Raw genomic sequence first — 26057 nt, 5'->3', positions numbered from 1 at the left:
GCCTGTGGTTAATGAACATACATGCTCCATCTTATTATTTATCATTTACTTAGGTTGCTCCCAAATAGCACAAGGATGTCTTACAGACGTCTTGAAAGTCCTACGAACGTCTTCCGAACATCTCTGGAACGTCTCTGGAACGTCTTTGTTACGAAACTGTACGTCTTAAAGATGTCTGAAATAAGACGTAGTTTTTACGCTTGAAATAAGACGTTTCGAAAAAAGTCTTATTTCAGACGTAAAAACGACGTCTTAAAGACATCTTTTCCAGACTTAAGACTTTCAGACGTAAAATGGACGTAAAAGAGACGTCTTTAAGACGTCGCGTGCTATCTGGGCTATAAAAGGAAATACTTCAACGAATTTATTAATTCGAAGCTCATCGGTATACGTAAATTGTCATAAACATGGTGTAAGGTTATTAATAACAATAATTGTGACTATTTTGATGAATGAGCTTTCGTAATTATTGTTTAAGAAAATCTTTACTGTAACCTAATACTGTAAAGATTTCATTTCTACACTCAATTTTGGAATTATCGGGAACAGGTCGTGTATTCATAAATTCTTTAAATAATATTAAAACTTAACAGTTTACGATACCTTAACAAGAAGAGAATCATAGTAAGGTGAAATTATAGCACCACTAAACGCAGATGCACCGTCCAATCGGATACCCATACCCTCTCCCGAACGGAATACTTCGATTCTTCCGGTATCTGGTTGAAAGTTCTTTGCAGGATCTTCTGTAGTTACTCGACATTGTATAGCAGAACCTTGTGGACGGATTTTATCCTGCGTCATTCCCAGCTCAGGTAACGTAATCCCCTCGGCAATACGGATTTGAGACTGCACCAAGTCGATTCTGAAAGTATTATCTCGAATTATTGTGAAGAAAAGCTAAGACATATGATACATGTTATACTATGATATATGTTCCTTGACTGTACAATGCGGTAAGAAACGATAGATTCAGTCACATTCAAATTGGCAAATATTATTTACAAATACTGTTTCAAAACGAAATTAGAAATTTTTTTCTGAATTTAGCCAATGTCATTGATAATTATTAACTTGACAGAAATTAGAATTAATATTTAACAGGCTTGTCCCAATTTTAATTAAAAGATTTGTACGCTTTGGCATGGAGTTAGCGGGATCCATGAACTGTTCATTTGTAACACTGGCCCAAGCGTTTCAAATTGCGGTTTTTTGAGCTCATTTACATTTTTATATAATACTTGCCAGAGAAATTCGTTAGTGTAAGTGCTTAATACCCTACAATTTATAAATTGATTGAAACATTTGTTCATAAGTTATGATTATAAACGTAACTGAACCATTTTTTAACGCACTGCACTAGAACTTTATATACAGACTGTCCGAGCAGAAGGGGGCCACCTAAGTTTCTCTACTGTTTTTGATGTTATAAAAAATGCTTGTTGCACAATTTAAGCGGTTTTTAAAGAGGAATATCGCGAAGGAAAAAAACTTTCTTGTTTGCGCTTTCTTAGCAGTTGAGGGGGGGGGGCATGATCATTTAGTACAGAGAGTTACAAAATGTGGCTCATGAGCCACGCGCGACTCCTTCCTCCAGTCTTAGACTTCATTGTTATGCAGTAGTGCGTAGAACTTTGTGCCTGTTCTCGTGCAGCTACTGCCGCTCCACTAACTCTACGGCTGTACGTAGTGCATAGTGGCAGTGTCGCCAGATGAAGAGAGGGAATGCGAATTGAGGGGGAAAAGTTACCCTCTCTCTCGGCCGTGGCGGAAGCATAGGGAATAGCGCATTAGAAAGGGAAATTAGAGTGGGGGAACAAGTCTTGATCTGGCGACACTGAGTGCATAGTGGAAGAAGGTTTGACTAATGGTGGGGATCTTGCGGTCAGAGAACGGAACAAGTTGGAACACTCTGATTCAGTATGTAAGAAACGCGTGTTTTTCTTTGTTGTATCTTGTAGCAGACGTTGCGATGCTCTTCCCATTATTTTTGGAGTAATGGCAGCACAAACACTAATCATACGGTTCATTGTATCGTCTGAAGTTGGTTTTCACCAATGAAACAAATGTAATGCAGTTCATGTAGATGAACGTACTGGCCAATTACATAATGGGGTGCCAGTAGTGGGTAAACGTATTAGATCTCTTTCTTTGGGGAAAGTTAACCAACAGCGGTCTATAACTCCAGAAAACGCGAGGAACTGCATAATTAGTGTTTCCGCTGCAATTACTCCGGAAACAATAGAAAGAGCGTCACAATCCGTGACTATGCGTTTCGGTTAAAACCGTAAGTTTTTATACAAATCTTACAACTATTACAATATGTACTGCTATTCTAACAATTTCATCTTCTAATGTTCAAGGTCATTTGAAGATCATTATTAGATAACGGGTTTTATGCATTTACGAGAAAAATGAGTAGGAGAAAGTTAAAGCAGTAAAAGAATTAAATATATAATATTAAACACATTGAGAAAGAAAATAAATTTCTATTTTACTCCAGTTTGATACAACTCAAAACATTTTTTCCCACGATATTCTGTTTAGAAAACCATTTAAATTGTGGTACGAACATTTTTTATAACATTAAAAACAATAATGGTATTTAAGCGACCTCTTTCAGGTGGAATTTCTGTACATCTATTCTGAGGAAGCATCACTCGTTGCTAACAATAACTCGTCAAATTAATTTTGAGCGAAGAGCAAGAAGCGTCGATAACTTGTTCTGTATAATTTATCTAACAAATGTTTAACATAAAAGTTATACCTGTATCGAATGATAAGCTAGTGTATGTTTTGCAATATTGTAGTCGACGATTTGTTGTCTCGTGCATGTATTTGTTGGAAGTCTATGTATATTGAAATCATCGACACAGCTTTCACCAAAATAGTTTTGAATCGACAAAAATTCAACCAAGTGTAACAGACAATTATTTTTCTCCCTTGCTTACGTTTCTACCAGTTTTCAAATAACTCTCAAAAATCTGCGTCCTTCAAATTTGGTTTTAGGTAAACTTTGATCAGTCGAGATAGCATCAGTAAAACGCGCGTCAATGATTTCTAAACAATTTACGAACAAAATTTCAATTTCACTTTTATTTTGAAAAATTGACGACCGTTCGTATGGAATTATCCGAATGTACGTGGTGAATTCTTTGATAGTTCGTGGACAACTAACCGTCCGATTGGTCGATATTTTTCTTGGAGGTTGATATCGATGATCCCTCCAGTACTGATCAAACATCGTAGGGCAGTTTCAAAATTAAGGAACCATTTCCGCGAACTAGCCACGCCGATCGCCAAGGATGACTCGTAGGGGTTTACGACCGTATCGTTCCGCGAATCAGGAGGTGCTTAACGGTACATCGAGATCAATGCATGTGTTAATTGCAGCACGATCACCGATTTGTTTCTAGAAAAATATACGGATTTTCTGAACGTATTGTACAATAGAATATTGTAGACTCAATTTTTTTCCACGTCCCCGAAAACTTCATTCATTTAAAAAGAGAAGAAGAAAACTGCCAATTCGATAAAAATTCTCAATCATTCTAATCAGAATTCGTTCAGACGAACAGAGGGATAGTGTACAGAGTTCCATAAATTATGTGTAAAAATCATTATAGCGTGATTCTACACCTTAGGATCGGTGAAGATCTGTTAAAAAAGTTTGGTGCAAAATTAACCTTGACCGACTTTTTCAAGGTCAACAATTTTTCATTGCATCCTATAATACTCATTCTGAAGAATAAAAGTCTTACAGGATCTATAGATCTCAAGTCAACCGTTCTCTTGAAAAACAATTTTAAAGTTTCGTAAACTATTTTATTCCATATGTCTACAGGATGTCCCGAAATGGTATAAACATGGAGATGATTCTGAATAAGAAAATAAGTTGAAAATATAGAATAAATTTTTTCATTTGATGCGTCGTAATCGTGAAAATTGACGTTAAAAATCTGTCAAGTTCGCATGCGTAGCGTTCTTAAGAAGTGGAATTAGTATGTCATGAACAGACGCGTCAGACGATTCCTGTTCAATAGCATGCGTGTGTGCTGAATTTTCAAACTCAAATTTCGGAAAGGAGAAGACAAATGAACAAAATTCGTTCTATTCTACCTATAACTGGATGTGTTCAATACGTCTGATCGCAGTGAATGATTATTTTGAACTGTGCGAGGGAAGCCTCGCGTAACGGTCGCTACGAGAGACCGTTGGGAGTGCTGCCTGTGTCGCGTCGGCTAGCAGACTGTAAGATTTTCTACATTTTCTTGGCTTGGCAGGTTTGGCTGACTGGGTAGTAACTGGGTCGGCTTATATCTCCGTTTTTTTTTTGCAGATAGAGCAACATTTTAAAAGACTGTTATATGGTTTATCAGGCTCTATTGTCGAGTAATTTGATCTTTTTACAGAGCTGCATCGGTGCAATTACATTTGTAGTTTTTGTTTTTAATAGAACGCCATAACTTTTTTAGATTATTTGATTCTGCGTATTATTTTATAGGAAAAGCTATTAGGATAAAGTGACAGGAAAGATATTTCTGGAGACATTTCAAATCGTGCATAATATCGTCTAATGTTCACGTGTTCTGTCGCTTTTGTGGGAGTACATACATACACTGTTGCGAATATCTCGCCGAACCATGCCCGAACGACGGCATAAGGAAAAGTTCATCAGGATATCAAGCTTGAGAACACATTTCAAGGTCATAGAAATCTGTGAGATGTACTCTTTTTTTACAAATAATTATTAAAACATGATAGAATTGCATATCTTAGGAAATATAGTAAACCATTACTGTGCTTTGCAACATTGGATAAAATATGTTATGTCATTATTATCTTATTAAAGTTTTCAAAAAATGCTAGAATATAAAATTCGACAGAATTTAACACGATTTTTATTTATTCTGAATCTACAAAGGCTATTACCACTGAAAACAAGATTCTATTACATTCCACTCTCTTAAAATTTATCTACAAAAATTGAAAATTGCATAAGTATCCGCAGTCTAGTTAGTAATCATTTTTAAAAAAATAGACTCTATTGTTGTGCACGAAGAAGCTAATATTAGGTTTTACGAGCTTTGTCAGTTTCTCAGTCTCAGCACATACTAAACTAAACTAATGTATTAATGTAAATAATATGTGTATAAGCATATGTAAAATCGGTAAATCCAACACCTTCGATAAAATTATTTTGTATGATAAATGTATTGTACTCACCCAGTAATTTCTTCCGTCACTGTATGCTCGACTTGTAGCCTAGCATTAACTTCAATGAAGTAGAAGTTTCCGGATTCGTCGGCCAAAAATTCAACGGTACCGGCGTTCGAATAACCAACGTGTTTTGCCAATTTGACAGCGTATTCAGTCATTTTGTTTCTAACTTTTGGATCTAACAATGGGGCAGGAGCAATCTCAACGACCTAAAAGTTTTCATCATAATTATTAAAATGCTTGGGGCATAAGAGTTAATGATCAATTGCAAATATAGAACTTAATTCTTCAAAAATTGTCACAATAGATTGTCCATATAAATAATTGATTGCTGTCATGGGATACGATAGTTTGGAACGTTTTACTTCATCCCTTTATTTATTAATCTATAAAAATTGTTATGTCCGTTAAAAGATATGATTGAAATTTAAGTGAACCCGTACTTACATAGTTACCTATCTATTGTACTTTAAATCTGCAAGAGTAAAACATAACTCGACAAGAACGATTTCTTTTCCGTTAAACAATCAAGTGTGAACAAGTATGTTTCGAGTGAAAAATTACTATGTATTTGCAAAAGTCATATTACATATTACTTTTCATTCTATTATATTATAACTTTTTCATTCTATGATTATAACATTATTATAGGTTGAATTGTTGTTTAACTTTTTTTATTTGCGAACAACAATATACCATCGTTGGTTACATTTACAAATTACGAACTATTATATCTATTAATTTTTATGGTCAGAAGACGAATAAGTTGTGTTGTTGTATTTTTTGATAAGTATTTTTCAAATTATCTTCCTATGTTGCGCATAGAGTGTAATAAACAAATTTGTCTTTGATGGATCCTCTGTCCCCTGGTACCGGACAGAACAATTTCCTCTATTGCAGGATAATACAAATCTCATTCTTGTGTGTTCCTTTTTGTACTACTATTTATTATTTCAGTTTTAGTGATTAAAAAAACACACTCAAGCAACATGTATACAATTTTCTTTCGATATTAGACGACCATGTTTTCTTCGCAACAAAAAATCTCTATCCCCTCTTCTTGTTTTGAAGTTGTCCGCTCGACACTTCTCGACTATTCTTTTCCAACGAAAGATATCGCTGCTCTTTCGACCACTTCATGGTCTGCCAGACAACTTTATGGGACCCATAAACTCTCAACCCACTCCAGAACAATATCAAGCCGAATAGATACCCTGATCCGCAATACGACGAAAGGTATCACAAGACATCGTCATATATCGAAAGAAAATTATAATAAGAGACTAGGTTAAAGAAAAAATTTTAAAAATAAACTTCATATTTCTGGAACACTAGAACTGAGACAGACGGACCAAAGGATAATCTGCGTACTTTGTTTATAAAATAGTGAAGAAGATTGGATTCAATGTTCGGGCTATCAAAAATGTGCTCAAGATGCTTGTGACGATTTCCCAAAATGTGTTGACCGTTGTATTTGCGATCGTTGCAAATTATTATCAGTGATTTTTACTGTGTCTGACACTAGAACACACGTCATGATTTCATAAAATCATACGTTCAAAGCATAATGGTAATTCATTAATTATTATCAAAGTGTTGAATATTTTTAACTTTATTTTGGTTTCTAATACTGTTAATTTATAAGTGATGCAGAATAAATAAAATTAAGAATTACAATCTTTCCATTTATTTAAGAAAAACCATAAATGTCCGGCACCGGGGGAACTCCCCGTGTAGCAATTGTAACCAGACTTGGGCATTATCGAAATCAATTATTTGGAAAATAATCGTTAAGATAATATAAGATATTATCCTATTAGTTGGTTTATGTGAACATCCAAATAATTTTCTAAAAATTATTTGATTATTTGAACTTCAAATTCAATTCAAATAATTTTTTATTCCATCTTTCATTTGTTCAAATAATTTGTACTTTCCAAAATTCTATTCATTTCTGATACTAAAGAACAATTTTGAAAGCGAATGCAGCTAAACTTTAATCATTAACCAACAAATATTTGCATATCTAAATGTAATAATTAATTTAGTTACTTCAGTAACCACTTCTTGAGGTGAAATTATTTATTATTTTCATTGAACAATGTAATTGAAATAAAACATTATTCAAATAAAATATGATTTGGCAATAGTTTATTTGATTTAAACGTCAAATGAAAATACATTTTGTATATTATTTGTAAAATGCAAATAATAAAGTATTTAAAATAGTTCAATATTTCAAATGATTATTTGTTATCTTATTTCAAATGAAATGTGCCCAACCCTGATTGTAACGTATAGCTTTGATTACCGTGGACTGACCTTTTGATGACGACGCTGTACGGAACAATCACGTTCGTAAAGATGGACAACATTGCCAGCAGTGTCTCCCAACAATTGAACTTCGATATGTCTTGGTCTCTCAATGAACTTCTCAATGAACATAGCACCGTTACCAAAAGCAGCCGCCGCTTCTGATGAAGCACGATTAAACATTTCTCGCACTTCTTCCATTTGTTTCACCACACGCATTCCTAAAATAATATAAACAAAGCATTTGGTATTTACAGTTTATTGAACTTTAACTCGTTATACATCACATCATCCATATATGAGCGACAGAACTATTTATCCAAAATTCAATTAATATGCAATTTTACACGGGGTGTTTCGTTTATCTGAAAACGGAAATATCTCGTGACGCACTGAAGTTATGAAAAGATTTGTTTACAAAGATTGTTCGGTATGAAAGCGTCAATTTTTGGCCTACTTCGAACGCTTATATTACCAAATATCTGCATAATCTCGGCAGCTCCAGACCAGTGCGCACTAGATTGAACCTTCCTCTTTCGAATGAGCCCTTTACCAGCGACAAAATATTCTTATTTAAGGACGAAAACTTGAAGCACGTGAAACCATTTTTTGACGGTAATGTAGTCACTCTACCTTATCGTGAAACTACGGAGACTGGCCCCTTAAGGAGACATGAGAAGGTCCATCCTTGTTTACAGCGTCTAATTAATAGCCGGCAACCAGATATCACCACTGCCTACTTAAGAAGTTACAAATTTATGATATAATTTCTAATGATTTGTAACAGTTGTGACGTTACAAAATTTGTGATGTCACCTTCCTTCCCATCACGATCTTTCGGAGGGACCGGACCGCCCTCTTTCGGGCCGACCTCCGCTCGCAGACTTAGGGAACGCTCCTTGAGGAACTTCCGTGTCGACTATCGATCTAGAGGTGACAAGTATTGCGCACCCGACGACGAACCCATGACCATTTCGTGGGAAAATCCTGTGCACAAGTAAAATGGAAAAGGGATCACCGCACACGGGCCAGACAACCCGGAGGCGCCGAAGCGGGACAAAAACCCCCTATCGAACAACCGACCCTTTCGCGGTCCTGCCGTCTCATCCCGCCCAAAAATGGGGTTATGGCGTGGGTGGTGTGGTTGTACTCTGGGGAGATCTTGAGCCTCCCATGGCTGCAAGGCCGTTATGATATTTCGCAGTATGATCTGGGGCCACTCGCGGGTACGGTCCTGTGATTTAGGATTTCGCGTGCGAAGCGCGCCCCATTAGGTAAATCGCAAGTAAGGCGTAGGGTGAGGGAAACAAGGATCAACGCGTCGTGTTACCGAAAATCGAAGGATCACTTTCGCGTTAGCTCCCGCTTAGATTGGTCGGACTGATATCACCGCGGTCCATAAATTCTAAGAGTACGAGTACCGGATCGGGATGACAAAACCGGAACGCAGTTCGGGAACGACAACCCAGAAAGAGGCGTGGGCGACCAACGAGGACGCTAAGTCAGCACAGAGATCTTTTTTGATTAATTTCGCGAGGTGGCTTGATAATGTTGGCGTAAGAACGACACGTCTCTCGTCTCGTTCTCCATTTCGTGGGAGCCAAGGCGCTTCCCGCATCAAGCCGTTAGCTCGCGCCTAGTCGGGGGCGCTTTGAGGATTAGGGGTAGTTTCCCGTCAGCTAAGAGATCGGAAGTTTTCCTCGGAGGAATCGCGGACGAGCAGGGTATAGTCGTCTTCGGTATTATCCTGTAATGTGTTGCGAAAATCGTCTCGCGCGGACCACCGAACGGCGAAGGCTCGACGACGACCCCGTGCTCTCGCGAAAACGCGAGCTCACGTATCGTGCGTCGACAGCGTCGAAAATCGTTCCGTTCCGGGAACTCTCCCGTCCCTCCCATTGTAATCAACCATCCGCGTTCCGCGAAATGTCGTCTCAGAAAGACTCGTGTACGGCCGCGCGCGGCCTGGTCTCAGTGCCTATAAAATCCCGGAGTTGTTGGATTTCCCGCTTTCCTAGCCGCGAGAAAAGGCCATCTTATACAGGAAACAACATAATGTGATATGCTTATAGAAAATGCTATCGTATTATGACAAAAAAATATGGTTCCCTTTCAAAAAATTAATTTGACTTTGAAATTACCCCCCCCCCCCTTCGAATCCTCAAACAAAATTACATCATATAATTTTTCCCATCATACCGAACAATTTTTGTAAACAAATTTTATCGTAACTTCAATGCGTCATGAGATATTTCCGTTTTCAGATAAACGAAACACCCTGTATATACACACACACGCACATGTTGCAGATGATTGCAAAAGTTCGTGCCCGATTTGGAAATAATACACAAGCGATTACATTTCGAAATAACAGTTTCATTGATTAATTATATAACCACTACCATTTTCTACAATTATATCCTTACGTTCTATAGGCTGGTAGATTTCTTTTTTGTAGGAACTGTGTGTTTTTTCTTCGAGGAAATCCTTGATGTCTCTGAAAATCGGGCACGAACACTTGCAATGTTATATGAAATTCAATAACCATTGAAATAATTGCATATATCAAAATTTTCACTAAACTTTACTTGAGGAAATCAAAAATTTTTATTTTTTTTTATGGAATCCTGTCCATTTTGGCGAGACAATGCCGAAAATCCAAGTTTTAATCCGAGGAGATCAGTAGTTTAAAAGTTATGCGTGTGTAAAAATGTGCGATTTTCAGCGTTTTTCCTGGGTAAGGGCGGCACCATATTGGTATGTACCCAGACATCGTCCAATAAGCGGAGTCATCAGAAGGTTGTTCGTGGTTAGGTTCGCTATGGGGGGAGTGGTGAGGGTTTGCTGCCATGGCCATTATCGACCATTATCGACATTACTACGTGCTCGTGCTGCCATCTAGCTACTCCGCTTGTTAGACGATGCGCGACGCTGAGTCACAGACGAGGTATAGAAGTAGACCAATCACCCACTATATTTTTTTGTCTCACGTCCGCGGGGCTCTAGAGCCCCATTACCATTTTTGTGTCACATCCTACCGTATCGGTTGGAACTAATATTGTGGAACTAATATTACAGACGAGATGTAGGAATAGGCCATTTCAGTCATCTCATCTTATGCTGTTTCGTGTCGCACGACATAAAATACCGTGAGAATGTTCATGGTTTAAAAGTTATTCTGTACCTTGAATTCTATTACCTACCTTTTCTAAGAAATTAGATGGCTACATGGTCAAAGGAGTGCTTGTCTATTGCGTTCGATAATTTAATGGGTGCAAATATTCATGGTTCAAAAGTTATTCTGTATCATGAGTTCTATCAATTACTTTTGCTAAAAAATTAGATTCCAAGATAGTCAAGGGAGTGCTTGTCTACATAGTTGGCAAAAAGAATTGTTATAAAAATTGACCAGCTAGAAATAATCAATTTACCAGTGAATTGTGTTCGATAAATTAATGCGTGCGAATATTCATGGATTAAAAGTTATTCTGTATCTCGAGTTCTATAATTTATTTTTACTAAATAATTAGATGGCAAGATGGTCAAGGGATTGCTTGTTGATACCATTACCAAAACAAATTGTTATAAACATTAAACAGCCAGAAATAATTAATTTATCAGTGAAATGGGTTCGATAAATTAATACGTGCGAATATTCATGGTTCAAAAGTTACTCTTTATCTCGAGTTCTATTAGGTATTTTTACTAAAAAATTAGATGGCAAGATGGTCAAGGGATTGCTTGTTGATACCATTACCAAAAGAAATTGTTATAAACATTAAGCAGCCAGAAATAACAAATTTACCAATAATTACTATCGCGGCGATCGAAATCTACCGAAGTTAGTTTGGGGTGGGGGAGTTGCGCACCGCGCACCGCGCACCGCGCACCTGATCTCGGCGGCCGCGCTCAGTCCGTCTGGACTCTGGGACCAGAAGGACGAAGGATCTTGGAGTTGACCGGAGGTTCTCCAGAGCTGCCCTGGTCCACCCTGACCACCCTGGCCCACCCTGACCACCCTGGCCTACCCTCGCCTACCCTCGAGTGGACCAGGGATTCTCCAGAGCTGTAGTGGACATCACTGGTCAACCCTGGTCCGCCTTAACCTGGCTCGCGGTCGGCCCGCGGTTCCTGGAAGCCGTCTCCGCTCACCTTGGTCAACTTTCAGCAGCTGGTAAGTGACAATACAAATATACATTTTCTATTTTGGAATACGTATTTATTCAACGAACGCCGTCAATTATTATTTCTGTATTTTTAATTCGAATTTGCTTCGGAATTTTTCACAAGTTTCTTTTCTTGAAATTATATTATATTATATTTTTGATATAAAATTAGTATTTTGAAATTTTATTATATTATATTATATTTTTGACATAAAATTGGTATTCCTCCGATTGGAGGTCCCTCAGGGGCTCACTCACGGACCGGACCGTGGGTGAGTATTAGCGAACCCGGGGCGACACTAGCTTGTTGTTTGTTGCTTCCTAATTTCGTTACATTTATTTTTTATTGAAATTGATCATCTTTCCAATTAAGCATTACTTCTGAACTTTCAAAAGTTCCTCTTCTAAAATTTATTTATCTGATTTAAAATTGGTATTCCTCCGAATGGAGGTCCCCCAGGGACTCACTCACGGGCCGGGCCGTGGGTGAGTACGGGTATTAGCGAACCCGGGGCGACCCAAGCTTGTAGGTTGTTGCGTTTTAATTTCCCTATATTTATTCTTGATTAAAATTGTTCAACTTTCCAATTAAAAATTATTTCTGGACTTTCAACAGTTCCTCTTTTAAAATTTATTTATCTGATTTAAAATTGGTATTCCTCCGAACGGAGGTCCCTCAGGGGCTCACTGCTGTGGGTGAGTACGGGTATTGGCGAACCCGGGGCGACCCGAAGCGCCACCTCAGTAGATTGAAGTTCTGACTTCATCTACTCTTCTTTGTTTCTTGTCGGTTAGGCCGTACTTGTGTACGGAGTTAGTTTGGCTCTCTTGAGCCGGTTAGATTCGCACTCTTGTGCATATTAGGTAGGCCGTACTCGTGTGCGGGGTTAGTTTGGCTCTCGTGAGCCGGTTAGATTCGCACTCTTGTGCATATTAGGTAGGCCGTACTCGTGTGCGGGGTTAGCTTGGCTCTCGTGAGCTGGTTAGATATCGCACTCTTGTGCATGTTAGGTAGGCCGCACTCGTGTGCGGGGTTAGTTTGGCTCTCGTGAGCTGGTCTTAGGTAGGCTCTCGTGAGCCGGTTAGATTCGCACTCTCGTGCACATTAGGTAGGCCGTACTCGTGTACGGGGTTAGCTTGGCTCTCGTGAGCTGGTCTTAGGTTGGCTCTCGTGAGCCGGTTAGATTCGCACTCTGGTGCGTGGTAGGTGGGCCGTACTCGTGTACGGGGTCATCGTTTCTTCATTGATTACTTCGGTGTTCTTTCATTTTGTGTCTAATTATTATTAGACTGTTTCAGTTAAATCACAACAGTTCAGCAAGATCGTCGTCGCACGAAGACAACCAATAGTAAGAAGATATGACATTATTTATAAGTTCGTATTAGTTCTCGAGCAATTATTGTGTTAGAATCACTTTGTTATTTTCGCTTGCTGATTTGCAGTTGGTAGCGTCAACCCCGAACCAGAGCCTTCTGCTCTGGTTCGCTTCTTTCGTTTTTTTTTCTTTTTTTTTTCGTAAATCTGAGCCTTATGCTCCATTTTTATTTTCTCTGTCATTATTCAGAGACTTGTTAGACTTAGTTCTTTTTTCTTGCTCACAATAATTGCTCGACTTAAGTTCGTGCGTTAGTTATTAAGCTTGTTTGTTAGTATTGTATATATGTCGAGTAATTATTGCCCTAACTTGACTTTGCTCGACTCGATTGTCAACTCCGACACAGTCTCCTGCTGTGTCGGACCTTGCTTGCAAGTGTTGAACCGGCCCAGTTGCGATATTCGGCGTGGATGCATAGAGAATTGATGGTCAGGGAGCAGTACTCGCCAGGTAGAACCCTTCTTTCGTAAAATGTCTGCCTAAGTCATGTCAACGCTGGCGTGGCTCGCGCCGGGAGCTGGGGATCCTTCGTCCGTAAGTCTCTTCGTCGCCTTGTTGCGCCAGCGTTGCTCGTGGCGGGTAGTTGGGGAAGGTAGTTCTACCGTACGGTGGAGGCGTCCCTGGCCGTCGTTCTCTATGAGGAAGCGTCGGATACCGTACTGGTCGGCAGATAGCTTGCAAGCATTGTACGCGTCGCGTCACCCCCGATCCAGAGCCTTCTGCTCTGGTTCGGTTTTGTTTCTCTCTTTGAAAGAATCAGAGCCTTCTGCCTGATTCGTTTTTGATCTCCCGTGAAACGGAGACTTCTTCTCCGATTCACACCTTTTTCTCCGCAATAATTACTCGACATACGCTGCGGAATTTAGTTTGTAAGACTCGAAAGCGTCGTTGTAAGAAAGGGAGTCAGAAGGAAGCGTATTGAATTCCTTCTGGCATTCTTTCGGGTCTCTTGTGCAGCAACCTCCTCGTGGTGAGACCCGGGCAATCGGTATTATTCTCCATTTGTAAAATCTTCTAGTATCTTACAAATAGAGCATAATATCGAGCTAATAGTTGCACAATTATAATTCGCGATAACATTGTAAAATAGAATTTAAGACTTACTAATTATAAAAACTAGTTTATTCAATTGAATTGTGTCAGAATTTACTTTAGGCTAGCTCGGGAGGAGCCAAGCTGGGCCTTCAATGCTTTCCTTGTTTTCCCCTGGTCACCCTTCAGCTTCTAGGTAAGCTCCCTTGAATTACTAACCGAAAAACACAGTTTTTCACCGTCACCTTTTTTCCTGGATTTGTAATGGAAATTTGCTTCGGAACTTTTCAAAAGTTCCTTTTCTTGGTTTATGGTTTATGGTTCATTCTTTTCTTTATATACATAAAGATGGCGTTGAAGAGCCTGAACTCTATCTGCCCAATACAAAATTCCTTTTCTTAAAATTGATATTTTTTGCCTAAAATTGGTATTCCTTCGATCGGGGGTCCTTTCATTTATTATAGGTATATGGTCTAAGCTTCTCGTGGAGCTAGTTGCAACATTTGTCGTTCGTCAGCGTAGAGGGCGTAAGAAATCTAGTTGTTGTTAACGATGTCGGTATTTCAGATCGTGAGACACGAAACCCCATATGGTGATTGGTCTACTCCTATACCTCGTCTGTGGCTGAGTACATACTAACAGGACATACCAACAAAACACTGAAAATCGATCAAGTTTAATTACGCATAACTTTTGAACTATTGATCTCCTAGGCTTACAACTTAAATTTCCGGCATTTTCTCGCCAAAAACCATCAGAATTACAAAAAACAAAGAAACAAAATTAAAAATTTCTGGTTTTCTAAAGTAAAGTTTAACCAAGATTGTTTTAGGCACATCTCTATTTACAAAATCTTAGGTGTTTAATACACAAAAATCGAACTATATGGACAAAATATAGAATGGATCTTAAGAAATATAGAATGGATCAAAATATAGTATAGACCTTAGGTCCAAACAAAATTAATCCTACACACATGAAAATCATTACTTCCAGGCAATACATCGGCGAAATTGTATAATTTATTTTCACAAAATATTGATGCAGATACATTGATAGTGTAGATGATGTAGATGTATGATACTGAAAGAAACCATAGCAACGTCAGTTATTTTGAAGCATTCGTTCGAGTCGCATAACACATTTGTGGTTTCACATACTAATAAGAAGTAAAAAGAATATATCGTTTCGTTTTTCTTCTGTATACTAAACTACTGTCTGCCAACATATCAGGTAAGAACAGTTTTCTTTCAATATAAGGCGACGATGTTTTTTTCGCAACATAAAAATCTACATCCTCTCTTCTTCTTTTTAAGTTTTCCACTCAACACCGCTTTTGGTGCCGGAACAAGAAGGTATGTTATATTTTATCTTATTCTAACGAAAGTTATCGCTGCACGGCCGATCACTTTATGGTCCGCGGACAACTTTATGGGACCCATAAACCCTCGGTCCACTCAAGAACTATGTCACGTCGAGTAGGTACTCTTATTCGCAAAACGACGAATCCGTCTCGAGCCACCGTCTTATATCGAAAGAAAACTGTATACTACTATTGTATGGTCCATTAACAATCTGTATATGCTTTGGTTTTTTCTAAATGATAATTATTTGAATGCAAATATCAATAGGACTATGATGTGAATCAGGTGTTAGTAGGGAAAAGCTAAAATAATAATCAGTCGCAAGTAAAACTAGAGAGCGTAATGTATAGGGAGATTTAACAAGTATAATTGTTATATAGAAAACAGACATGAATCAATATCTACAAAAGTTATTTTACGATTAGTTGTAATCAAAGTAATAAGCCTGTTTTATTTCGTCGATAAAAGGAGACGACTAAATGTTTTGTTAACAGTTTTACATTACCTCTGCCACCTCCTCCATAAGCAGCTTTGAATATGACCGGAAGTCCATGTTTCTTACAAAATTCTACAGCTTCGTCGGCCGTGGTCACTGGCCCATCTGTTCCCGGAACAATTGGCACACCAGCTTCTATAGCAGCTTGTCTTGCAGCAACCTAATTTGTTGAAAAAACAATAATACTTTGTAAACGAACAAAATTTTTCTGTAACTGAAATACTGACATAAACGTGAAAATGTGCAGACAGCACGAGCGACTTAATATGTCAATACAACTAAACTAGCATATTTTAATACTTTAAAATACTAATCATTCGAACTAGTGCAACAAAAAGATAGTAGTAAAATAAGCATACTGATACATGAGATATTTGATAATAATTTCAAATACCGTAACATTATTAAGTTTTAGGAAATGTATTTTTTTTTAAGAAATTATTCTTTTTAGATGTCTGTACAAAATAAATTTTTTTTTTATTTAACTGCATAAAATTATGAAAAATCATGAACTGGTGGCTTTTATCCATGTAGTAATGTGCATTTGTATTCAGTAGCACTAATATTGTCACGATATCAAACACATCTACTTTTATTAGAGGCACCTAAAAGGGACGAATTTCTGTTCACAAACAGATTGTAAACCCAACTGTATGATAAAATAGATTTAATAGTATAGAGATCACTATTGTACGAATATTTTAACGAAACTCCTACGCCTTAGGTGTGGCGTACCGGGTGAAATAATTTAACACCGATTAAGCTGAAGGTGTTTATTCTCTCTTCTCGGTACTTCATCAACGTACTCGCTCGCGATTCTCGCTCTTCTGGCTCTCACTTTTCTCACTCAACATCCCTCGCATTCGTTCCTTTTATCTAAGGCCCACTTTCATTCTTCCTCTCTCGCACTCTCATTCTCCCTCTATCAGTCTCACATCCATTCGGAAACCCCTATCAGTTACGTACGCCCAACGCTTAGCGCCCCTAAACACTTCACTCCTGTCACCGAGACCTAAACCCTCTTCTTTCACACTTATGTTAGGCCTAGACAGACTCCCTTTCACGTAGGACCCAAACACGTTGGCGCCACAGTTATTCTAAACAATCACTTTAACACAGTCACATTTCACAACCCTACACTATGAAAGCAATAAAAATATTTGATAAATATTTACAAAAATGAAGCCTCTCCCGATTTCAACTTTACAATCCAAACTCATTTCTAACAAAACTAAAATTATATTTCGATGGTTAAACTTCACTTTGGCAACCCAGAAATTTTTTTATATAATCTTGTAGATCTTGAAGAGAATATGCTGAAAATCCAAGTTTTAATGTGAGGAATTCACTGGTTCAAAAGTTATGCGTGTTTAAACTTGAGCGATTTTAACAGTTCACTCTGTGAGTAACCGCAAGTTGATGTTTGAACTTTAAATACCAGTGAACCAGTGAATTCCTCACATTAAAATTTGAATTTTTGGCATTTTATTGTCAAGATCTACAGTATTATATAAAAAAGTTAAAAATTTCTGGGTTGTCAAGGTGAAGTTAAGCCGATATGTATTTATTATGTATATGTTTCCAAGAATTTTAGAAGGCATACCTTATCACCCATTTGTTGTACGACTCTCGGACTAGGGCCAATGAATCTGACTCCAGCATCGATTATTGCTTGCGCAAAATCTGATCTCTCAGAGAGGAAACCGTAACCTGGATGGATGGCATCGACGTCATTTTCTTTCGCGATTTTAATGATTTCAGGAATATTTAAGTAAGCTTGAACTGGCGGCAGTCCTCTGCCAACCACGTAGGCCTCGTCGGCTTTCTGCCTGTGCATTTGCATCTTGTCTTGTTCCGAGTAAACCGCCACCGAACGAATACCGAGCTCCGTACATGCTCGAAACACACGAATGGCAATTTCTCCTGCAAAACATTAAAATTAAATTAAATTAGAAAATTAAAAAATTAAAATATTAGTACTTATTATTAAATTATATTTATAAGTAATAAGAAAATATGACGGAGGATGTTGTTGCATCTCCAACCATTCAATTATACTGTTTGACTATCGATATTTCCTCAGTTTTGATAATCAGTAAGTTAACCGCAGTTTTATTATAACTTTCTTAAATTATGTTCACAATATTCCACCCATTTGACCATCTTAAAACTTGTATACATAATAGTTACGTGGCAGAACATATTACAGTAAATTATCGTTGTACGTCAGTGCCAATCTCACGTTTCCAAGTCAGTGGAACACCTCACACCACCGCGGTGGGTGGCCGAATCTCGAGAGCCGTCGCGACCACAACATTGTCGGCTATACAGTGTGAAACCAGAAGACCACTACTAATCCAATTACAAAACTTCTTTATTTTTCATTATTTTGTTATGAAACTTTTACCAACATATTCGTGGCATTTTTCTGATTAAAATGAAACCAAATATGTCACTTTTACGCAGAATTCAATACTTTATCAATTCATGATACAAAAAGTAGGTTTTTCCATTTAAATAAATCAAGATGATCTTGAAATCTCCGAAACGCCATCGCGCATATAAAAAGTGTTTACATCACAATATTTCCTCCAGTATATCATGCAACATTTGTATATATCATTTTTTCATATTATTACGAGTGACGGAAATATTCAAGGTGGTCAAAGTTTTTGCCCCACCCTGTATAAATCTCTATACTGAAGAACATTTGAAAGTTTTAGATTCGTGAAATCGTCGTGATTAATACTTAACCACAAAGTCATAACAGAGAAATAACCTATGTAATATAACATTTATATCTTATTTTTATCTTTTTTAAGGTTTCAGTTAAGATACAAATAAAATAATAACCCTACTAAACATTATTAAACCAGACGTTTTAATAAGTGTTGTAAATATATTTACGTTAATATATATGTATATTTCTAGACTTCAGTACTACAAATTGTTGTCACAATGAATGCAAATTGCTTATTATTATAACGCAATCACTTGCAAACAGTTAACGCAAGCACTGATCAATGACACAACTGCGTGTCAACAGTGTATTGATACATCCGTAGTCTTTCAAAGATCACTTCGGATCAAGGTTTTGAATTTACTATTCCTATAGTAAAACTTTGCTCTGACGTGGTTACGTGACATTCGTTATTCGACTCACAAAACCGTTGCATCGTTTCGCAAAAACTGTCACAGTTTTCTAGATTTTTTACGAAACTTCTTACAGCAAGCAAAAGATAAAAAATTGAAACAATAGATATTTACGAAGTTTATTACACAGATGCAAACATAAAAAGGTGCGTAATAAACCTTATTGTCGAGAGGATGACCTACCAGAATTCCAATACCTAAGTACCACCATTGCTTTCGGCGATAAAAAAGAGTAAATACGTTAAATTAATTTAATAGACGAATACGATGTAGAGACATTTGCTTACATTTTTCCAAATGTTTATAATCATCGATATTTTCTTGCAAAGTATGATTTCAATTTCATTTTCTAGCAGGCGTTAACGAAGTATAACCTTGATTTTTATATGTGAGCGAGGTAAGCCCAAGATATAAATTTTACATGTTTTTATTACTTCTACTGATAAAATAAAACTTTGACAAGAGAAACACATTCGGATTTAATATATTGCTTCACTTACGGGATTGTGTAAAATAAGTTCCCAGAATTTCTCACTTTCAAATTTTTGTGTGTAAGTAGGTAACATTGTATTCAGTTGTTATGCTAAATTTGATCGCAATATGACAACCAGTGTGTTCACGGCAGTTATTTACACCAGTCGATCTCGAGTGTGCTCTGCTATTTTTACGATGGAAAGAACTGTCGAGCAAAGAATTTGCCTTAAATTTTGCGTTTCTAACGAAATTTCTTGTGCCGAAGCGTTAAAAATGTTACAGAAAGCCTATGGTAAGTCGTGCCTATCAAAAACGCAAACATACGAATGGTACAAGGCATTTAAAGAGGGCCGAGAAGAAGTGCAAGATTTGCCGCGAGCCGGTCGACCGTCAATGGCTTCGACTGACGAAAACATCGAAAAGATAAAAAAAAATGGTCATCGATAATCGTCGCCTGAGTGTTAGAGAGGTGGCTCATGAAGTGGAAATGTCTCACATGTCCGTGCATAACATTTTAACTGAAGTTTTGGGCATGAGACGCGTCGCTGCACGACTTGTTCCGAAGGAGCTGAATTTTCTGCAAAAAGAACATCGAAAAGCAGTTGCTGAACTCAACAAATGTGATCGAACAAGCACAGTATTCACCAGATATGGCCCCCTGTGACTTTTTCTTATTTCCGAAACTCAAATTACCCCTTTGGGGAAGGCGTTTTGAGTCGATAGAGGCCATAAAAGAAAATTCGCACAAGGAGCTGAAGGCGCCACCTTCTTCAGCGTTTAAAAAGTGTTTTGAAGACTGGGAGAAGCGTTGGCGTATGTGCATTGCTTCTGATGGGGCCTACTTTGAAGGCGACAAAATAAATTTGGATGATTAAGTAAGCAATTTGAGTTATATTTACAAATTCCGGGTACTTATTTTACATAATGTATATCTCGGAAACGACTTATGCTGTAATTACGTTCAGTTAGTGTTTCGAAAATACCTCGATGTCAGCAATAATAATATACAATAAAAAGTATGGGTCTCAATTAAAAAATTTTGTAGCTGACCTTTATAGGCCTTTTCAAGGTCATCTCAAAGTCGAATAAGTAGCAGCTTAAATTGTCCTCCGCGAAAACATATAACTTCTACCTGAAGAATTTTTTCATATCATTCATATTTTTCAAGATATTTGCCCTAGGAATTAAAAATGGGACACCCTGTATAACAAAGTGACTAAAACTATGTGCCAGACAGCTACAAATACCAAACAGAGCGGTACATGACCGCGCGGCTCGACGTTTCGTCATACATATGTAATAAAGCTATTTTAAATTTGAATCTATATGGCAACAGCTTTTTTTAATAGTTAAAACTGAGGTCATTAGCCATGTTGAGTAAGGAATCAGCATTTAGCAGTGTAAATGTATTTTTAGAATGTGAATAAGACGTAGCACGGAATATCACCTATCTGTCAAACACCGATTTTGATGAAACTTTACACGGTTATAGTACAGCCAAAAATATTTGAGTAATCATTTACTTTAGCGATTACTTTCCGATTTTGATGACCTTGAAATATGTAGTCAAGGTCATTATTCAGAACAACTTTTCCCTATATATGCAACCGCCGCTCGCCCTTAGTCTCCGAAATGTTCACAAACAATTACGGACACCCATTACAGCGAATTCTGCCCTTATTAATTGTATTCCCCCCCTGTATTCCCGCCCCAACAAACCTAACCTTAACTTAATCAAAATTCGTTTAAAATGGCGGAGATGACTGTAGTGGACGTTACAGTTTTTTACAACTATCTCAGAAGCTAAAAAGTTGTTCAGAATCACACCTCAGATAACATACTTGCAGCTCATAAAAATCAGTGAGCTTCTGTTTTACATTGTTACCATACGGAGAGTTAGGTTTGTACAACTTTTAACTAAATTTTGCTTAGGCTTGTGTTATATTTCTCCCTCCCCGCCCTAAAGAACGAATTCGATCATAGGGAAAAGGCCCAGTTTGGTATAGTTATCATAACAGTCTTTTGTGAATATCTGTTGAGACGCAACGTAATGCGAGACCCACGAAAGTGTCTCTTGAATTTGACACCGAGTTCCACACACTTCGACCACCCGACTGGAGGCAATAAATTAGCCTAAGAGTCGAAGACTCTTGAGCCCGAAGCGACGGGACTCGTCCGAGTTTTTCTGCGACTTTCCGGCGCCATAACACTAAAAATTTAAGACAGCGTCTGGACCACTTCTAAGGCTCATGCCCAATTTTCTCCCACTATCCTTTACCACCTCCACCACAAATTTCATATCCCTTAAGGGCCCGGTCTTCGTAGATTCGCGATAAGGTAGAGTGACTACGTTACCGTCAAAAAATGGTTTTACGTGCCTCAGTTTTAGCCCTTATATAAGAATATTTTGTTGCTGGTAAAGGGCTCATTCGAAAGAGGAATGTTCAATCTAGTGCGCGCTGGCCAGGAGCTGCCGAGATTATGCAGATATTTTGGTAATATAAGCGTTCGAAGTAGGCCAAAAATTGACGATGTGTATGCCGTGGAATCCAAGCATTTTTACGCCATTGGATGAGTTTTCTGGATGAAATGAAGAGCAGCGCGCACTAGAAAATATCTCCAGCAACAAACTGAGCTATATTTTGTCTTGACTATCTGCGAAATAAAGCCAAAAACTTGAAGCACGTTTCTGGCGTCAGAATTCATGATATCGATAATACAGAGCAAAAAATGTGACAAGTTTAGTCAGAGACTTAAGACCCGTCGGATCAAGACTAAGACGGATCTTGAGTCTGTGTCTGAAGGCTGTGAATGGAAATTATTAATTAAAAAGTAACGTGACTATCCCGTGCCCTTAAAAAGCATCTTTGCGTGCGAGTCTGCAGTCTTCAGCTAGTCCTCATTTAAGCCACATCGTTGTACAGTAGTTATAATTAAACTACGAGTTATTGTTACTAACAAGTTGTCCAGTTACTCAACCGCTCAAAACACCTCACCCTTGAAATAACTACCTAGCACGGTTTTAAGTGACCAATCAGGAATGACAGATGTGAGAAAAGTCGAATTTACTGATCTTTTCCATCTACGCACGTACATATATTTTTTGGTCCTTCGAGCCGGATTCAGTTAGAGGTGTCTGAGTCCACACATCAACGAAACAAATATCAAGCGACTGTCATTCTGAAGACTCAAAGCAACATTTTGGAAAGTATATATTCATACATCAAGGACATCGTTGCCGACAACGCGCAACAACCGCAACCATTACACCAGGGGTGTACCTCCACGGGCTGTTTATTGCCGAACTACCTGCCATGGAAGCGCAAGGAGCATCAGTTACCTGCCACGGAAGCGCAAGGAGCACCAGCTATCTGCCACGGAAGCGCAAGGAGCATCAGCTACCTGCCAAGGAAGCGCAAGCAGTATCAGCTACCTGCCACGGAAGCGCCAGGGGTCCCAACAGCAACGGAAGGAGTCACCACGAGTGCTAACAACTCATCATCCGCCTCTGCACCGTATTTGTGCTTGGTGCACATCACACCTACACCGAGCCAAGAGCAGCCGAAGCAGTGGACAACCGAAGCAGGAGCAGCGTGATCCAGGTGCCATCCGCTACATCACGTGACATCAGTTGATACGCTTACCTTGCAACGGTTCGGTAAGTCACGCTTCTGTTAAATCACCATTCCTTTTCAATCTTTCGCATCCTTCTTTGTCTGTGTTCTTACACACAATTTCTTTTACACAAGTCGTTGACTGACTCCGACTCCGACTCCGTCCGTCGAAGATCGTATTAGAAGTTTGAAAGTCAAACGCGAAGCATTTCGTTTAGGGCTCAACGAGCTTAAAGAATTAGAAACCCAATATGTCACATTTTTAAAAACACAATCAGATCTTGATGCTGCTGACGACACAGGAGCATTTATGCGGGGGAGAATTCAGTTAAAAACATTGTATTCACATTGTCGTGCACGTGCACAGCAATATCTAATTGAGAACACACCTGCAATGTCTCACGTAAATATTGGTGAAGGATCATCAGGTAGCAACCTTCGTGATGTTCGAGCAACACCGCAATCAATCGCAGAAGCCTTACAGATTTAGAGAGGGAGAAAATTTGAAAATTGGCCTGGCTTTACCGATAAATTTTGTTCCACTGTGCACGATAATCCGCAGTTAAATGAATGCAAGAAACTTATGTATTTGAGGTCATACTTGAAAGACGAAGCTTTTAATGCAATAGAATCACTTGGCAATACTGCAGCTAATTATGCAGTAGCATGTACCATATTAGAGAGTTGGTACAGTCAGCCATCAGTAATAGTTAGCAATCACCTTCAGGCTTTATTTGAATTTCCACAGTTGGTGAAACCCACATCTTGTGATTTAAAATCATTTTTAACTACAGTGGAATCGCGGTATCGTTCGTTAATGACAATGAAGCAACCCACTACTGACACATTGCGGATACATTTATTTTTATCAAAGATAGACGGGGACACAGGTCTTAAAAGGCTAGAGTCTACACAAGATACACAATTTCCAAGGGTTGAGACTTTGGGGTCCGAGGACCTGTGGCCTCTACAGTGGGACCATCTGTCCTACTGTCGAGCCGTTCTCTCTATTTGAGGGATGTCGCAGGTCTAAAGTCCTCTCGCTCCACCTCCTCGTGGTGGACCCTGGGAACACACATAGTTGTGTGTTGCTAACGGAGCGAGGGGCATTCTGCGGGAAGTAGTCCCAATGATGTGCGAGGCGATGCCGGCGGTATCTTCGAATCCTGGCAGGGCCTCCCATGCCGGTAAGGCTCGCACGAAGAGGTCAAAACCGCGGGCTTTCAATGTGTCCTGCGAACGACCGGGGAGGTCGCCGCAGGGCCCCATACCGTAAACCGGTGGTCATGTTTTACCGGAACGGAGGGCTTGCCTTAATCGGCCGGCCTGCGAGGAGGATAAACCTCTATAAAAAAGTCTCTATCACAAGCTATCGTAACGTGGCGATGGGAAAGTCCCGGAGTAAGCGCCGAGGGAGGGCGGTGGATGCACTCGCTCATGAGCGTTCTACAACATCGGGATACTTGCCGAGCTCCCGTTGTATCTAGGCTTACCAGGGCAAGCGGCTCTGCACCGGTGGACACCCCCTTCCGCGTGCTGTATTTAGGGTATCGAGTGAGGCGCCCCCAGAAATGGGGGCGTAGTAACCAGGCCCGCTTATGAAAAACATGGATGAATTAAACGCAGAGCCTCGGAAAAGTATTGAAGAGGTTAAGGAGAGGTTACCGTGCCCGAAAACGGTCGTGGAGGGAGTGGTGGTGCCGGCGCCAACGGGGATGGGGCAACCGGCCCCGGCGGTGCCCGCGCCGTCGGTGATGGGACCCCCAGCCCCGGTTGACCGGCCCAAGCTCTGGCCAAAGAAGGGGCGCGATAAGCCCGACCTGGAGGGGGACACGGCTTCGGTCAAGTCGACCAAGTCGCCCCCCCCCCCCTCCAGCGGCGGGGGCGTAAAACGCCCACTGGATACGGGAAGAGCCTCGCCGACCAAATCGGTCAGTAAGAGGGACAAGCTGGACGTGATCCCCCAGCCCCCCCCCCCGCCCGGAGTTGAGATGCCTTCTCCCGGGGAGCTGACCGCTCTCCTGGCGGAGCAGGCCCGTGAGATCCGCGATATGGCCGAGAGGAGCCGGAATCTTAAGGGGACGTTCATTAAAGGATTCCGGGACTCCTCCGACCTCATCGAGGAGACGGCTCACGAGATCGACCGCAGGGGCTTCCCAGGGGGACACCCAGCGGTCGGCTCCGGCCCCTTGCCACTCGTAGCCCCCGGGGACGAATTTCTGCGGGAGCGTTGCGAGGACCTTAAGAGGGAGTTGCGGGAGACCCGCGACTCCAATCCCCGCCCCAAACGTTGGCGGGGACGTCGTGACGCCCGCGGCCACCGGGGCGCCCTCGGCAGGGCCGTCCGCGTCTGAGCTGATGGCTCAGATGCGGGCGCTCCTGGAGGCGGGACTGGGCTCACTCCGTGACGAAATGCGCAGGGAGCTGCGGCGCAAGGCCTCGTACGAGGAGACCGTTAGGAGGGCCCGCCAGGGCGTCGACCTCGACCTCCACTGGAAGAGGGCGGTAACCGGGGGCCTCTTTACAGAGGTCCCCGGTGCCGACGGGGGCCCCAAGGCCGACGACCTGGAGGCGAGAATGACCGCCGTCCTGGGGGGCATGGGGGTGAAGATCTCCAGGCCCGTGAAGAAGTCGGAATTCCACCTCACAGGCCTGGAGGTGTCTGTAACCCCCCAGGAGGTGGCGGCGGCGGTGGCAAAGGCCGGGAACTGCGCCGCTGAATCCGTTAGGGTGGGGGAGATGAAGGTCCCCCCAAGCGGGCTCGGCACTATATGTATGCAGTGCCCGGGCGTAGCGGCGCTGGCCATCGAGAAGGCCGGAAGGCTGCGCATGGGGTGGTCCACCGCCCA

General features: G+C 40.1%; 2 protein-coding genes across 3 annotated transcripts in view; one reads left to right on the top strand and one right to left on the bottom strand.

Moving 5' to 3' along the window:
- Pcb (Pyruvate carboxylase) overlaps positions 1–26057 on the bottom strand; it is a 98835-nt gene that overhangs the window by 25914 nt on the left and 46864 nt on the right. For both annotated transcript variants that reach the window (XM_076786632.1, XM_076786640.1), the window contains 5 exons: positions 17571–17890; positions 15977–16127; positions 7543–7754; positions 5227–5429; positions 604–865 (listed from right to left, as the gene is read on the bottom strand). In XM_076786632.1, coding sequence (XP_076642747.1) covers positions 604–865; positions 5227–5429; positions 7543–7754; positions 15977–16127; positions 17571–17890 — 1148 coding nt within the window. The remainder of the gene's footprint in view (positions 1–603; positions 866–5226; positions 5430–7542; positions 7755–15976; positions 16128–17570; positions 17891–26057) is intronic.
- Positions 19665–20473, top strand: LOC143365474 (protein GVQW3-like). Its single transcript, XM_076805724.1, is given in 3 exon segments — positions 19665–20020; positions 20022–20195; positions 20233–20473. Coding segments are annotated over 3 exon segments (711 nt in total). The 5' UTR covers positions 19665–19720; the 3' UTR covers positions 20470–20473.

This window comes from Halictus rubicundus, chromosome 1 (genome assembly GCF_050948215.1).
Source record: "Halictus rubicundus isolate RS-2024b chromosome 1, iyHalRubi1_principal, whole genome shotgun sequence".
Taxonomy (NCBI): Eukaryota; Metazoa; Arthropoda; class Insecta; order Hymenoptera; family Halictidae; genus Halictus; species Halictus rubicundus.
This window is presented reverse-complemented; position numbering and strand designations above follow the sequence as displayed.